At 54.4% G+C, this 15767-nt stretch overlaps 4 protein-coding genes across 4 annotated transcripts; 2 read left to right on the forward strand and 2 right to left on the reverse strand.

The window, feature by feature from the left end:
* Positions 1-422: 422 nt before the first annotated feature.
* Positions 423-2416, reverse strand: J4E87_002428 (uncharacterized protein; the record flags this gene model as incomplete). Its single annotated transcript, XM_049374065.1, has 2 exons — positions 423-2180; positions 2246-2416. 2 exons carry the CDS (start codon positions 2414-2416, stop codon positions 423-425), a joined length of 1929 nt encoding a protein of 642 aa, XP_049236205.1.
* A 552-nt stretch (positions 2417-2968) lies between these two features.
* Positions 2969-4201, reverse strand: J4E87_002429 (uncharacterized protein; the record flags this gene model as incomplete). Its single annotated transcript, XM_049374066.1, has 4 exons — positions 2969-3428; positions 3478-3972; positions 4026-4116; positions 4180-4201. The coding sequence occupies 4 exons, from the start codon at positions 4199-4201 to the stop codon at positions 2969-2971; spliced, it is 1068 nt and encodes a 355-aa protein (XP_049236206.1).
* A 585-nt stretch (positions 4202-4786) lies between these two features.
* ADA1 (putative zinc finger protein) lies at positions 4787-8139 on the forward strand (the record flags this gene model as incomplete). The annotated part of the gene is made up of 4 exons (XM_049374067.1): positions 4787-4796; positions 4853-6384; positions 6430-7550; positions 7605-8139. The coding sequence occupies 4 exons, from the start codon at positions 4787-4789 to the stop codon at positions 8137-8139; spliced, it is 3198 nt and encodes a 1065-aa protein (XP_049236207.1).
* A 1428-nt stretch (positions 8140-9567) lies between these two features.
* Positions 9568-14725, forward strand: J4E87_002431 (uncharacterized protein; the record flags this gene model as incomplete). The annotated part of the gene is made up of 6 exons (XM_049374068.1): positions 9568-9834; positions 9897-10993; positions 11042-11304; positions 11372-11800; positions 12912-13176; positions 13339-14725. The coding sequence occupies 6 exons, from the start codon at positions 9568-9570 to the stop codon at positions 14723-14725; spliced, it is 3708 nt and encodes a 1235-aa protein (XP_049236208.1).
* Between the last annotated feature and the right edge of the window lie 1042 nt (positions 14726-15767).

Below are 15767 nucleotides of genomic sequence, written 5' to 3' on the forward strand. Positions count from 1 at the left end.
AAATACGGTGGTGAAGAGTTCATGGTTCGGCCATCAATTTATGAGCTCACATATCCATGATATCCCCTTTGCAGTGCATCCCTCATACTCCTAAATGGCCTGGGCCAAAGATGGTAGCATGCAACTAGAGATTTGTAATTATGCTCATGCGAGCCAGTGGAAGATGACATGATTTCTACATCGTAGCGATTGGCTTTGCAGTTCCCATGATCTAAATGCCTCCATGCAGCTTCCAAACGCAGTCCATACCCATCTCCACAGTGCGTGTGCCAAAGCAACAGCTGTCACCCAAATCACCCTCATCCCATTCATCCTTACGCGGCGTCTTAACTTTCCGTTGCAAAAGCCAGTCATCGTAACTCTCACCGTCATGACGTTCAATCTCTACTTGCTCCGTGATACCAACTCCACTATCATGCTGCTCAAAACTCAAACTCGCCTCGAAAACGCTCAACATCCATCCCGGGACCCACGATATCGGAAAGATCTCTACGGCCCATCTGGCCAAACACCCTCCGTAACGTATCGTACAAGTTTGTGCTTTGGTTCTGGTGGATCATGTTGTCGAGTTGGCTGTCGGAAACTCCCTCGCCAACGACTTCCCTAGCCTTCTCCTTGCCTTCGCGCTCGACGACCTTGTGCATGGCCAGCGCGCCGAGTAAGTGCTGTGCGGCTTCTGTGTAGCAACCAATGTTGATACACGACACGCCCAGGTTGTAGCGTGCGCGGACAAAGTTTGGACGGAGAGCGAGGGCGCGTGAGTAGGCGTCGATGGCTTCTTCGCTGCGGCCGGAGTTTGCGAGGGTGGCGCCGAGACGGTTCCAGAGGAGGTGGACTTGTGATGAAGAGTTTGAGACGCCGGATTCGGTGGATGCGAGGGCGGCGCCGAAACAGTCGACGGCTTTGTCGTATTCTTCTACGCCGTAGAATAGTACGCCTAGACCTACTTGCACATCGGGGTCCATTTGCTCGCCGGTGGGCGAGAGTTGTGCGGCTTGAATGAAGAGGTTGGTGACTTTCTCGTGGAGTACGTGGCGGTCTGTGAAGCCCATCTCGGCGTCTGAAGAGAGTGGCTCTTTGATGAGTGATGGGTATTTGGTGGCCAGCCAGCGTTCCAGTGTCCGGTATGCGGTGCTCTCGTAGCCTTCGTTGGTGTATGATACAGCCAGACCCATCAGCGCCTCCAAATTCGACGGGTCCTGCTTCAGAGCATGTTCCAACGCTCTTATAGCCGGTGTTTCCTTCTCGTTCTGCGCTTGTGACTCTCCCAACCTTACCCAAGCTGCAATGTGATTCGGGTCTTTCTGAACAGCTGCTTCGAATGCTAGGGCCGCCAGCGAGAGATTACCACCGTCTTCCATTATCTTGACGCCTTCTTCGAATGGATTCGTGACGTTCTTGAAGAGATTCTCTTGTTCGAATAGGTAGTCGCCCATGGCTGGATCGCGGACCGAGTGTGTGTTGAGCCCGTCGAAGCCTTCCCATTGATCCATGTCGCCCATGTGTCCTTCGACGAAGTTCTCCTCGTTGGCAAGTTGCCTAGCGTATTCAGTCTCAGCTTGGATACCCTTCCAAATGGACTCGAAATCGTCGAAATCAACGGCATCTTTCTCTACTGACCTGTCCATTTCGTTCAGCTCTGCCTCCATGGCCTTGTTCGCCTCGGCGTCAAGAGCGCTCAGGTCCTGCTGGTCTGTCTGTTCGAGTTGTGCGAACTGGGCCTCCCAATCCTGATCGTCGAGTTCTACCATGCGCTCCTTGCCTTTGCCAGAGTTCTGCATGGGCTGCTGGAAGTTTTGTGGTGCGAATGGCTGCTGCATGCCCATACCGCCCATTCCCATTCCCATGCCGCCCATGCCCATGCCCATTCCGTACATGGGCCGCTGGTATCCCGTCATCGAAGGCTGAGAAGCGGTAGTCGGGCTCGCCGTCCGCGCGTTCGGGTTCATCTGCTGGAACTTTGCGAATTCAGCAGGGTTAAATCCGGCTGGTCTTTCTTGCATGGCTGGCCCTCCCATCTGTGGCGCCTGCATGCCTGGATCGAACTCTGCTGCCCATGCTGGTGATCCGCTGTGCTGTGTCCGCTCCAACTCTCGTCGCATTTGCTCCATGGCGAATGGAGACGCGGGACCGGGCCCTTGTGGGAGTTGTACGTTCTGGTTCATGAACTCATTCATCATCTGTGGATCGCAGAGTTAGCCATGATTCCTATTTGTTCGCCCTCCTGCTCTTCTTGTCAACTTACGCCATCTGACGGGCCGCCCATCTGCTGGCTTCGCATGCCCTCCTGCATTCCTCCGGGCCCCCGCCCAACCAGGCGGTCTCTCTGTAGCGACTTGTCATCCTGCACATGCTTGGTGAACTGGCTGAGCGGGTTGGCGCCCGTCGAGCATTCTGCGCCGCCGAGAAAAGACATGGCGAAAGGTAGAGAATTATGTAAGGTGAAGCAGCGAGTATGACGCGGTTAACAGCGAGGAGGAGGTGTATGTACAAGTCGGGCGGCGAGCGGGTGCCAGAGGCGCGTCGGCCGGTCTAATTGATCAGCATGTGGAGAAGCTACGCGGGGCGGCCGAGGTCGCAAATAACCGCCACACAGAGCGAGTGAATCCGAGCTTGTCCAGTAGAGCTCGGCAGCAGCACATGACTAAACTTTGACGAACAGCACGCACCACGATACTGATGGGTTATATACATTGCAAGAGTTCATTAGATCGATTTACTTTTCTAGACCTAGACCCTATACCATGTACAAAAGAAGAGGGGAATATAACAACGCCGGACGCTCTTCCACTATGATACACAAGACCCATCTATCAACACAGCATGCAGCCAACAGGACACATGTCCCAGTCGTGCAGTCGTACAGATACGTCGACCATTTCCTCCATACATCATTCGTTGTAGAAGCGTGGGGCGGCCGTCCCGTTGCAAGTAATCACTGTCCCTGGCCTCCTTTCATCATCATCACTTAATCCTCTTGGGTGGAATCCGAGCGCTTGTTGTCGCGCTGGTTCTGTGTGCCAGACTTGCTGAAGTCAACGCGGAGTTGCCTGCCGTAGATGGTCTTCTCCTTCAGGACTTCCCTGGCCTTGGTGGCGCTAGCGACATCGATGAAGTCTGCGTGAGCAAAGCCTCTGGGCTGACCAGTTCTCCTGTCAATGGCGACACGGACATCCATGACGTTGCGAATATCACGGAAGAGGTCGTTGAGGTCCTTGTCAGACATCTCGAACGACATGTTGCCGATGAAGAGGGTCTTGGACGGAGGGTTTTGCTCAAAGTTGCCAGAGGTGCCGCTGCGGGTCCTGGAGTTGGGCTTAGGCGCGTGGAATTGGACAACGAGGTTGCGGCCTTCGAAGACCTGCATGTCGAGGTTGTCAATGGCAGCTTGGGCGTCCGCGACATTCTTGAATTCAACGTATCCGAAACTGCACGAAGGTTAGTGTTTGGTTTCCGAGACTGGGCCATCTAACATACCCTCTGCTCAAACCCCGGTTGTCGTAGACAATCTTGGTGCTCTCAAGCTCACCGAACTTGGAGAAGACACGCTTCAGCTGCTCTGCGGAAACCTCGTAGTACAGGTTGCCAATGTACAGCATGTTGTTCGGGGTAGTGTTCCTTGGGGCCCTGGGCTTTGATGACCTCTGGGCATTGTCTGCGGTCTCAGCGGCAGCCTCCAATGCATCCACGCCAACAGTAGCAGAGGCGTCGGTAGGCTCGGCCTGCACCTCCTGCTGCGCCGGCGTCAGGTTCTCTTCGACAGGTGCCTCAGCCGCTGTCTGCGCAAAGTTCTCGTCCCCCTTGGTCGCCTCATCGCTAGCGAATCGTCGCTGGAAGGACGAGATTGACCATTGCTGTTGCCTCAGACGGAAAGCCGAGGGGGTTATGGTGTTGATGGATCGCGGCTTCGCAAGGAACGCCTTCGAAGGCGACGCGGTGATGGCGCGGACGGCAGTGCGGCGGAGGAGAAACCTGCATGGCCATATCAGTATTACGATTTCAATTGCAGACGAGGCGATTCTTACATTTTGGCGATATGGGTGAAGTTGGCAAATGTGGATGCGTTGCTAAAAGTCGGAATACCGTAAATTTTTGGGCATGGATCATTGATCCGCGCTAAGCTCCTAGCACGTGAGCGGCGTTCTCAAGCCCTGGACGCTCTCGACATGTGTATTGTACTTCTTGGTGACGCATTGCACATTTTGGGCAGCAAGAAAGTAATTATTTGCCGGTTTTTATCCCGCATAATACAGGTCATTGCATTCAACGTCGGACATCCTTCGCCAAGATGTCAATCCTAGGACAGGTTGATTGGTGACTTTGTGGGGTATTCATGAGGGGCAATCCTGTGCCCTGTGAGGGAATGATCCCGACTATTCGCCCACTCCAGTTCATGGGGATATCTTAACAAACGCATTGGAACATCAGAGTGCATGTAGCGCGCCTCACATGCAAGTGAATGTTGTTGGTAGCCCGAATGACTCTCGGAAAGGATCCCTTGACCCTGCCGATAACATCACCAGCCGAGGATGGAGGGGCTAGCCTGGTAACTTGCCCGAATGAAACGTGATTGCTTGTAGCCTCGAAGTCTTGCTCGCTATGGTTACGTACTCCTGCTGGAAGGGTATCCAGGATAAGTATGCCATGGAGTCATCGAATCCATAATCCACAAAATGGCACGGGGTCAGGCGACAGGCCGGCCGCCTCCGAGGCGCGTTCCTGGTGAGGCTCGTCTTAAAGTTTGTGTTCGCTCTAGCAACCACAACTACCATCTCTCCATAGCACCATGCTGAAAGGTAGCGCAAACCAATTCCTCCATACAAATACAAGCGGAGACTGATCTGAGGAATAGGAGCCTTTTCTGCTGATGCGGACGCGTCGCCCGACTTTGGCCCTGCCCACGACGACCAGATACCCTCGTCGGAAGAGGAAGAGCTGAGCCATGACTTCTCCGAAACTGAAGCTGGCGGTAGCGGGCGCACACGACTAGACAACGGTGCGACTGCAACCGCACAGGAGAATGCTGGTACCAGCGACGAGGAAGAGGACGACAATGGCATGCTGCCCCGCGACAAGCAGCGACGAACCGCCTTCTACGACTATACTGCGGAGAAGCAGATGAGCCACACAGAAGCCAAACAGTTCTACCAGCGCCATCAACTAGAGACACAGTATGGAGGTTCACAGGCGGGAGAGACATACAGCCCTGCCATGCGCGCAAAGACATTCCCCGCCAACTTTGGCGGCACAGACGGTGTAGACCTCCATGGCAAGGCAGAAAGCATTCGCTCTAGGAAGAGCAATGTCACGCTCGCGAATCAAGGGCATCGGTCCAACCTGCCCATCGGGTTGTCACACACAGAGCAGTCACAGGATCCGCGCCGACACATGACTCAACACGGAGCCAACACTGCAGGTACCGGCAACGAAGGCGACGCCTTTCTCCAAGCCGACCAACAAGCCCGATCTCACGCGCAACACCCCGGTCTCCCTCACGAAGAAAAACCACTTCTGGCTGAAGAAGGCATCCACGGTGCGGGCGCAGGCATTGGTGTTGGCACAGGAGCAGGAGGCTTCGCAATGAACGATTCCAGTATCACCACTGAGCTTAGCTCCATCTATACGAATATCCAGAAAGTGCTAGATTTACGTCACAAGTACATCCGCTTGTCTTTGCAGCGCAACTTCGATAATCCCAAAGATGATCCAGCTTGGCGCATTTACCCCACCCCTCCTGAACCAGTGTGGAACGACTCTTCCAAACAGCGTCGCAACGCAGGCGGCAGCAGCTTGCAGAACAGCGGAATCCTTGAGCCTAATGAACCAGCCAAGCCACCTCGCAAGATGGGAACAAATATTGGCGAGGACTTCCATCTGGAGGACTGTCTTCCCGTACCAGGTCCCGGAGAGATGTCGTTCCGCCTGGACAGCAGCGGTGTCTACCAAGTGTACGAGACCGCCAAGTCCGCTGAGCTGGATACGCCCATCGTGTCCATCCCTACATTACGCGAATTCTACATCGATCTCGATTCCATCCTTGATATATCCTCAGACGGACCGAGCAAGAGCTTTGCTTTTCGTCGACTTCAATATCTTGAAGGCAAATTCAATCTTTACTACTTGTTGAATGAATACCAAGAGACGGCCGATACCAAGAAAGTGCCGCACAGAGATTTCTACAACGTCCGAAAGGTCGACACCCACGTTCATCACTCAGCATGTATGAACCAGAAGCATTTGCTGCGCTTCATCAAGTCCAAGATGAAGAAGTCTCCAGATGAAGTGGTCCTGTTCCGTGATGGCAAACATCTCACACTAAGGGAGGTCTTCGAGTCAATTAATTTGACAGCGTACGATCTAAGTATTGATACTTTGGATATGCATGTGAGTACAGGCATCTGGCAACATGACATTTTGCTAACCTACTAGGCTCACACGGATTCGTTCCACCGATTCGACAAGTTCAACTTGAAGTATAACCCAATTGGTGAATCACGCCTGCGAACCATCTTCTTGAAGACAGACAACTTTGTCAAGGGCCGATACCTAGCAGAAATCACCAAGGAAGTCATCTCTGACCTTGAAGCGAGCAAGTACCAGTTTGTTGAATGGCGCATCTCCATCTACGGTAGAGACATTGAAGAGTGGGATAAGCTGGCAGCTTGGGTCATTGACAACAAGCTATTCTCGCCAAACGTCCGCTGGTTGATCCAAGTACCTCGTCTGTTCGACGTCTATAAAGCAACTGGGCTCATGGACAACTTCCAGCAAGTCATCGTAAACGTATTTCAGCCATTGTTCGAGGTCACGAAAGATCCGTCCAGCCATCCTAAGCTTCACGTTTTCCTGCAGAGGGTCATTGGATTCGATAGCGTCGACGATGAGAGTAAAGTCGAGCGACGCGTGTACAGGAAGTTCCCATTTCCGAATGAATGGGCTACGAAGCAGAATCCACCGTACAGCTACTGGATGTACTACCTTTTCGCCAACATCTCATCACTCAACGTATGGAGAAAGCAGCGCGGCTTCAACACGTTCCTCCTGCGTCCTCACTGCGGAGAGGCTGGTGACACCGATCATTTGGCTGCCGCAGTACTATGCTGTCACAGCATCAGTCACGGTCTTTTGCTCCGTAAGGTGCCTCTTCTACAGTACATCTTCTACCTTGAACAGATTGGTGTCGCTATGTCGCCTCTCAGCAACAACGCACTATTCCTGGCGTACGAACGCAACCCGTTTCTGAGCTACTTTAGACGCGGTCTCAACGTCTCGCTATCGACAGACGACCCTCTTCAATTTGCCTTCACAAAGGAGCCTCTTATCGAGGAATATTCAGTCGCAGCGCAGATCTACAAACTGAGTGCTGTGGACATGTGTGAGCTAGCCAAACATTCTGTCGAGCAGAGCGGTTTTGAGCATGTCGTCAAGCAGAAGTGGTTGGGTAGCAACTACCATCTCCCTGGTGTTGCAGGCAACGACATGGCGAGATCCAACGTGCCCAGTATTCGTGAGGCGTTCCGACACGAGACGCTCATGGGCGAATTAGCTATGTAAGTTTCGAACAGACATTCACATCTTCGCGTGGCAGTACTAACACCGTATAGGATCGACCGCTACACGCGCGCTGCGCAAGCTGGTAGTCACGATCTTACTAGCTCTAATCTGCAATCGGAAGTGCCACAGACGCCGAAGTCACTCCAAGGAACGCATCCCACTTCTCCTACCCATGCATCCGCGGGTGGAAACCAAGTGTTCTCCAAGCTACCTCCAGCCCAAGTCGCTCGGCTCAAGCCATCTGCCTCGACGACCGACATGGGTAGTATGCAAGGCCAACCAGCTTCACCTTCAGGTACGAAGGACGGTGCCAGCTCTAGCATGACTGTCAACCCTAGCACGATTTCTGTCGCTCAGCCGACAGAGCCTGAAGAGCCGGATCAGGGACTGACGCGCTCAACAAGCACGATTACGTTGGACGGGGAGCCTAGGTTGTTCCCCGGCATTGTCAGTAGCAGGAGTAGGAGACGGAGCACTAGAACCAGCCAGGCCGAGGATGGTGACATGACAAGCTCGCGTTTGAGGTTCCGCACGGGTGATCAGGAGAGTGTTGTGGAGGAGAGGGATACAGATGATGAAGATTAGACGTCACTGGGTTGTTGGATACTGTGTATGTTTAACAATGGGACAGGGATCACGAACGACACAAGGTCTGGTTTATGATAGAATCTTCTCTTCATTATGATGCTCGATAGAGTCTCGCTCGATGCAGCTGCTAGTAACACAAGGACGCCCGCTTTGCTGCAATAAACCAAAACAACCAAACTACCTTCTCTTCTACCGATCATGAGTTGAGGTTCCGTGAATAACAGTCGAGACACCATGCGTCCCCCTCTTCTCCGACTTCTACTATGCACTTCTTACATGTCGCCTTGCTGCAGCCTACACATTGCCTCGCACAGATGAAACAGGTCCGGCCTTCGCATCTCGTGCAATCGAGGTAGTTTTCCAGATCTTTCCGTCGCTTGGGCGCTTTGTTGCAGGCATGACAAGATCGCAGGTCGGAAACGGGGTGTGATTGGGTTTGGCAGGGTGATGGGGCGTCCAAGTCGACGTCCATTAGGTGTGATGTTGACTTGACGAGCGACGCTTTCGGGCTCAGGCGTTTGAGTTGCTTGACCGGCCGGCGTTCTGATGTGTATTCGTGTGGCTTTGAGGGGAAGAGAGCGTATGGCAGGTTGTTGTTGTTGCTCTCGAAAGGCGGGGTATTGTGGAGATGGAGGCGGTTGGAGTCGCGACTGGGTGATGAGCGGTGTTGGCGTGACATGCTGCAGATTTGTTAGAATTGGAGCTCTATTTTGGGTGGAGTATTGGTGCATACGGTTGCGGTCCGTCGTCGCCAGCCATTCTCTTTCTCTTGCCCAGGCCGGCGGCGTGTTGATCGTGGGCCATGGTATGCCAGTAGCTGGGGGTGGTGTCGTATTGGCGCTCGTGCGGTGTATTGGGACCGAACAAGTCAGAGGTGATGTAGACCATAGTGGCGGCGACTTCGCGGTGATGGTGAGGGTGAAGCGGAGAAGCTGTTGTCGGCCTCAAAGGCGGAAGGAGCTGGAACGTGCAGCGGCGGCGTCAACACAGAACAGAAAGCGGCTTGCAAAACAGGACAAAGGGTATCGAGGACGGCGCGCTAAAGCAAAGGGACGCGGATGGGCCGAAAGGAGCGCTGATGTTTAGTCGCGATGGTGCTCAGGACGGACCGGACGGCGCTTTGGATGTTGTCGGCTCGGCGACGTACCTGACTAGCCGGCCCAGGCAGCCAACAGCATGTGGGCCGGCGCACGTGAAGCGTGTCGCCAAGCAAAGGGTCGCGCGACTCAGCTAACGCGCGACGGCGCAGGACAGGGTGAAACATCGTCGACAGCAGCGACGAGCATCCCGCCCGCCAACTCCGCCGCCTCGGTCTCTGGCGCGTGTGCCATGTCTGCCCTTCCTGCGTGACTTGGGGCGAACGAACCATCTCCACATTATTCTTACCTACCCCACATCCTCCCACCCTGCGAAGAAGCTTGAGCCATGGATAGCGTCAATGTGTCGGAACTGGTTGCGCGCCTCGGCGCGGAGGAGGAGTCGGTGCGGAAGATGGCGGTCTTCAAGCTGCAGAATGCCATTGGCGACCCCTCCTTCGCCGACGTCTTCATATACGAAGGCGGCCTGCCCAAGCTGCGCTTCCTGGCCCTGCACTCGACCGGCAACACCCTGGCCTACTGTCTGACCTCTCTCGCACGCCTGCTGGAGTTGGACAAGGGATGGGACCATGTCACGGACGATCTGGTCGCGAGGGTAAGTCGACGACGACCTTAGAACGAGGGATTGCCTGAAGAGGTCTAACAACTATACTCCAGATCGTCGACCTCGTTGTCGCGCAACCTCTCGTCAACGTCAACCGCGGTGCCATGTCGGTCCTCGCTGCCATTGTCGGCCACCCCTCACACCGTAACTCCCAGGACGGGACCACGGGCTTCCAGCGCCTGAAGCCCGCCGTCGACTCTCAGCCCGACTTCCTACCTTCCCTCGTCGAAAAGATCACCTCGGCCGACCACGCGTTATGTGCAAACTCCCTACAGCTCATCAACGCGCTCATGCGAGACGCCATCGCAAACGACGCAGCCTTTGAATGGCCCAAGTTCATCAAGCAGCTGCAGGAGCTGGGCGTGATCAAGAGCGTATACGGGCTTATGCAGAGCTCTGCGATACAAGATCTGGCCCATCCACTACTCGACTTCCAGTCTTTGACCAAGATACTGCTCAGGAACTGGAGGGAAGAGAAGGTCGACCTAGAGAACCCCGACCACAGGAGGGCGATCCGCGGGCTACACACAGCGAGTAATCCAGAGAAGTCAGCATCAGACCCCAAAGGAAGCAAGAAGCACAACCCGGATAAATGGAAACGTCTGGGTTTCGAGACGGAATCACCTGCGTGGGAGTTCGACGCGACTGGCTTCCTAGGCCTCATGGACATTACAGACTTTGTCTACAAGAACGAAGACGGGTTTCAGAAGCTCTTGCTGGAGCAGTCGGCAGAGCCACTCGAGCAGCGATGCCCAATCGCTCGCGCAAGTCTGTCGGTCACCCAGACCCTATACGAACATTTTGAGATAGATAAGCTCGACGATGTGGACTCCCACCGGCCTACCGACTCGCGGGCCAACTTCGACCGCTCATTCAAGCCCCTCCTACTCCACTGGTCCAGGTTACATACGAGTGGTCTGAGTGCCTTCATCCGACTATGGAAGGTAGCCGGCGCACAAACCGAGGACTTTGAGAAGATCGAAGAGCTTATCCGCATCTTGATCGAGCAGGTCGTGGGCCAGGCGCCACGCATGAGGGATGTCAAGGACGTGGAGGAAGATTTGGCTGAATTCGAGCTGAAACGCCTGAGGGAACTTCAAATGGAAGTACTGGAGCTGACCTACGAGGATGCATGGGGCCATCATCTCCGGTATGCAGTTTGCGTTGATGTAGTCTGTGCTCAGCTAACTCTCTACAGTCAGGTCCGTGACGAGCTCAACCACGAGGCTCTGCAATTTGTAAAGGAGCAGCGTATAAGATGCCTGCTACAGGGCGCGTGGTTTCCAATGGGTATCGACTACGGCACGAGTGCGGGTCCGGTAACCAGCAAGACCCTGAATCGTTCTGTGCCCTCATCATGGCGTTTTGTCCGATTGTCGCACAACCGGCGATATCTGCATTACGCTGACTTTGACGAGAAGACGGCGACTGAGCCGAGGCTAGACACGCTGCAGGAGAAGAGTAAGTGTAACGAGTCCACGCGTCGTTTATGGTTTGCGTTACCGCAGTGGCTGACCCGCATGTACAGTCGATCTATCCATTGTCTCTTCGGTGGTGAGCAATGTCTCGGCTTCGGCGCCATCGACCGCATCGTCAGACAGTACGGTCACAACCCTGCCAGGCCACGAGCGGGCTTCGACATCGACCAAGATCACGATCCACGGTTACCTGCCCCCGTCCAATCACGCGCGGCAGGCGTCCAGCGGCTCAGGTGCAGGGCGAAAAGAATCCGTCCTACTGCATCTGCATCCCCAGAGCCATACCCTTGCTTCCGAGTGGCTTGATGGACTGCTGATGCTACTGAACCAACAGCCAATTACCGCCGACACCAATAAGTTGGTAACCTTCATCGGCGGTTACGGGCTCAAGATCCGTCTGCTCAACGTTCGCTACGAAGATGTCGGGCTGGAGGAACCAGTGCTCCCCAGCCGTGAAGGTCTGGATGACGAATACTACTGTACGTGCTTCTCCTTTACACCGTGGCACGGGCTCAATACTGACTTGATACCTTAATGCAGATGACATTGCGGGTGCCTGAAGATCTAGAAAATGCTTGTTCACGGACAGGAGTCCTGGACAACAAACATCGATCTTGTGCAGGTAATAGTGAAATTAATGGGGCCGCCAACGTCCAAGCTGCATGATGTTGGGAAGCCTAAGCCTACGCTTCCGAAAGCCTAATCTTTCTCGATGCGGAACTAGGCAACGGCGGGGTGGAAGACGTTCGCCGTCTTGTGAATAGACGTCTGTCGACGTTCAAATTGGGAACCAGGTACCGCTCTCTGGGAACCATATTAGGAACTGTGCAGGGGGCGGTAACATTTGTGTTGGCGCGGGAGCTGGATGCGCTTCTCTTGAGATACCCTTGCTTGTACCTGTGCAATACGCTGCAATTAGACAGATTGTTTGGAGCGTGCGTGCGTGTTGTCAGCCTGTCGTCGTTACGCAGCGCATGCTCGACGTTGTACAAGGCGTCTGGCAATCGACGGTGATCTGTGCGATATTAACCCGTGACACGCTGGCGCAGCCATTGAGCCGGCCAGTCGGGCGGCCTGGTAGTAACGCCATAACGCATATTCCAGAAGCAAGTATATTTGATGCGGAGGCTTAATCAGGCAAATGTGATGGAGAGCATCTGTCGACTCCGCGAGCCGGGCACGTTGGCCAGCGGTGTGTCGCACGCTAAGCATCGTGGCTCCGCTGACGGTGTGTTCCTGGCGGCCACGGGCCTGAAACAGCGGACGGCAAGGTGGAGAGAAGCGGGGAGGAGGCCTGTCTGCACTACCTGACTCAACCAACGACCGCACGCGGGCCTGGCGTGCTCTCGGATACATCAGCCACGGTTCTACTAGGGCCCAGGTGTGAGGTGGAGAGCAGAGAGTGCGTCGCTGGCGGCGCGTTAGCCTGCAGCTGCAGCATCCCGCGACACGAATATGCAGCCGCCCCAAGTGCGAGCGACAGTCGTACGCTGCTGAGCCCACTGATTGTTTCTATCCCCCAGCGGCCGTCCTGTTGGACCTCATATAATTCCTTCTTCTTCGGACTTTCGCTTGCTGCTGTTCGGATAGCCCTCCGGTCGATCCTCGAGAACAAAGCACACCAGCATTGCTCAACCAAACGTTCACGACCAAGTGCCCGCCGCACCGCCCGGCCACGGCGTCAGGGCCGCCATTCGCAGCGTCGTCCGCGCAAACCACGCCCCCATGTGCCTGAAGCCAAACGTTGCGCCATCGCCGACGTCGAGATCCGAGCCGAAGCCATGAAGAGCAAAGCCAAAGGGACTATTCTGCCTCTGCGGCAGGCCGAATTCGACGCCCTGCCGTATTCAGTCCAGTAAGTAATATTCCGCGCTCCTGAGTGGTCGGGACGTGTGATAAGGGCGCGTTATGCGCGTGCATATACCGAATCCCCCACCATGACTTTTTGTGTACCTTGCAGTAGATGAAGGGCCTGTCAATTATGCCATGATGCCAATGCTAATTCGTCCCGCTACAGGAGAAAGTACTTTTCATCCCTGGAGCGTTTGCAGATCGCCCAGCACGCCTCCGACGAGCCTACTACATCAGGCCGCTCGTCCCAGGCCAGCACCGCTTCCAAATCCCACCGGCCCTCGCTATCTCTCGGCACCGGACGACGCAGACGCAAATCCGAAAAGGCTGTGCACGCTCACGACATTTCCCACATTGACCTTGACTTCTTTCTCTCCTTGCCTGAAAAGGTCCGCAAGCAGCATTTCTCCCGCGAAGAGCAGGCCCTCCTCCAAGGCAGGCACGAACAGGCGTTCCTTCCCGACGACCAGGATCCCGAGTGGGCACAACAACGCTTCAACGATTTTCACTTCGACTTCTCCCACTCGACGCTCGACCTTCCGGAACGCGGCCGTTCACGACGTCGTTCATCTTCGGCCTCTTCGACCGTCAGCCCTTCCCGCCCTACTTTCGGGCCTTCTAGTACATCAAACACGGACAAGGACCGAAACACCCATTTACTATATCTCGATACAATGGCCACGCCCATCTTCCACCGGAGGGAAACCTCAACGGCAGACATGAGACGAACCATGTCCCTCACGTCGCACCCTGTCCGCCTTGGATCTTCATACATGGCGGATCCTCCACTCTTCAATGCTCGGCCGAATCGACTTCACCAGCGTGCCCACTCTTCTTCTCTTACAGGCCACATATCGCCGTCTACGCCGCCAACTCTCATGATCGACCCCGAAGCGACACACTACCAGGACCCAGAGGCGAGGAAAAAGCTGCGCATGTATCTTGCGTCTCCCCAAAAATTCGATGAAGCAATTGAATTTGGCTTCCCATCGTCCGCTGGAAGCGACGCCGCTACACCCCACTTCCAGCTACCACAGATAGACAATCATGCTCGCAAATTCAGCCGAGACATGCACACATTCCTTAGGGACGGACAGCTGTCGTTCTTCGAAGACCATCCAAAAGAGAACCAGGGTCTGGAATCTGATGCCGGCTCTGTAGCCGACATGGACTCACCTGCCACGCCCTCCAGCACCGGCCTGTCTTTCCGCATGCACTCTCGCCAAATCTCGCACCGCAAGTTCTCGGTTGATTCGCCGGCTCCGTCACCTGTCCACTCCGCCAATGGGCATTTTAATCGCGAGATGACGCTCCGTATGACCTTGACCCGGCCCGATTTACGAGCTGACGAAGATCAACTGTATGGCTGGCAAGGCTCAGGCTCAAGCTCAAGCCCCAAAACCTCGAAAGACGATCCTCTGGCACTGGAAGACCTTGTCTTCACTGACGACATGACCGGTACCAAGGGCGCCTTCTACGTCAAGCCCAAACCGCGTGGAAACCTCGTGAGCCGCCTACTGAAGCGTGCCAGCCTCAAGGCCACCAGTCGCTGATCCCCATTTCAGCTTGCATCTATTAATTCACTTCTCACATTGTACTTTTTGCCTGTCTTTCCTAATAAAGACCAACAACAGGTCTGCTGCGTTTCAGCGAGCGACTTTTATTTCCTTGTCCAACCATTTTCTAGACATTTACGGGGGTTTACGAAAGCTCATCAGACTGTACGATTATCACGATGCACGAACCGAACGATTCAGATGCATGAATGAGGCGTTTTCCTTTCATCTCCCATGTCCAGCTACCCTGCTGGTATTTCTTCATACTTAGCTAGCCAAGAACTTCATCGAGAATGATACCCAGTCGGCAGCAACCAAAACTGGTCTGTCGCTTTGATACCACCACCTTCGCCTCATCCTTGTCGATAGCATTGTTTCCGCGTATTTCCTATTACATCAAGCAACAACGGTTACTCATCGCAATTGCCGATACAGTCCAGCGTCTCAACTGACAGCACCTGACTTTTGCCGAAGGAGTGATCGCCCCCAGCGATCATGACTAGGTCCTCGTACTCTCTACCGGAGCTTTACCTACCCGTTCACACTACCCGTCTTATCTCTCCACATGTTTCGCCAAAGAACCACACTAACCATATTATCCGCAGCGGAGAGATCTATATCGCATAGATGTTAAGGGTAGGGATGGCTGTATGACGTTGCCGTTTTCATCCAGTGGCTAGGCAAAGATCAACATTACAGTACTCGTACAGTTTGCATGCAGTAGCTGATACTAGGCGTTGTATGCGTTTGGTGGTGCTGGGTGAATGTGTTTCGGTGGCGAGGTAAGATGCATGAGAAAGAGGGTTATTGGGCAGCTAGGTTGAGGTTGAGTATATGTGAAAGCATTGGTCGATCCAACGCATCAACACATCACACAACATATTCCACCAACCATCTTCCCCATCTTCCCTCTTTTCTCCTCCACCCCTCCACCTGCAGTCAACAATGACGTGCCCACTACACTTTCCGCAAAAATACAGCGAACATCCCATCAGCCACTGCAACATGAAACACCCACTCAACTCTTATCCTCCACCAG

Source organism: Alternaria ethzedia (assembly GCF_023757985.1).
Source record: "Alternaria ethzedia strain BMP 0044 chromosome Unknown scaffold_4, whole genome shotgun sequence".
NCBI lineage: Eukaryota > Fungi > Ascomycota > Dothideomycetes > Pleosporales > Pleosporaceae > Alternaria > Alternaria ethzedia.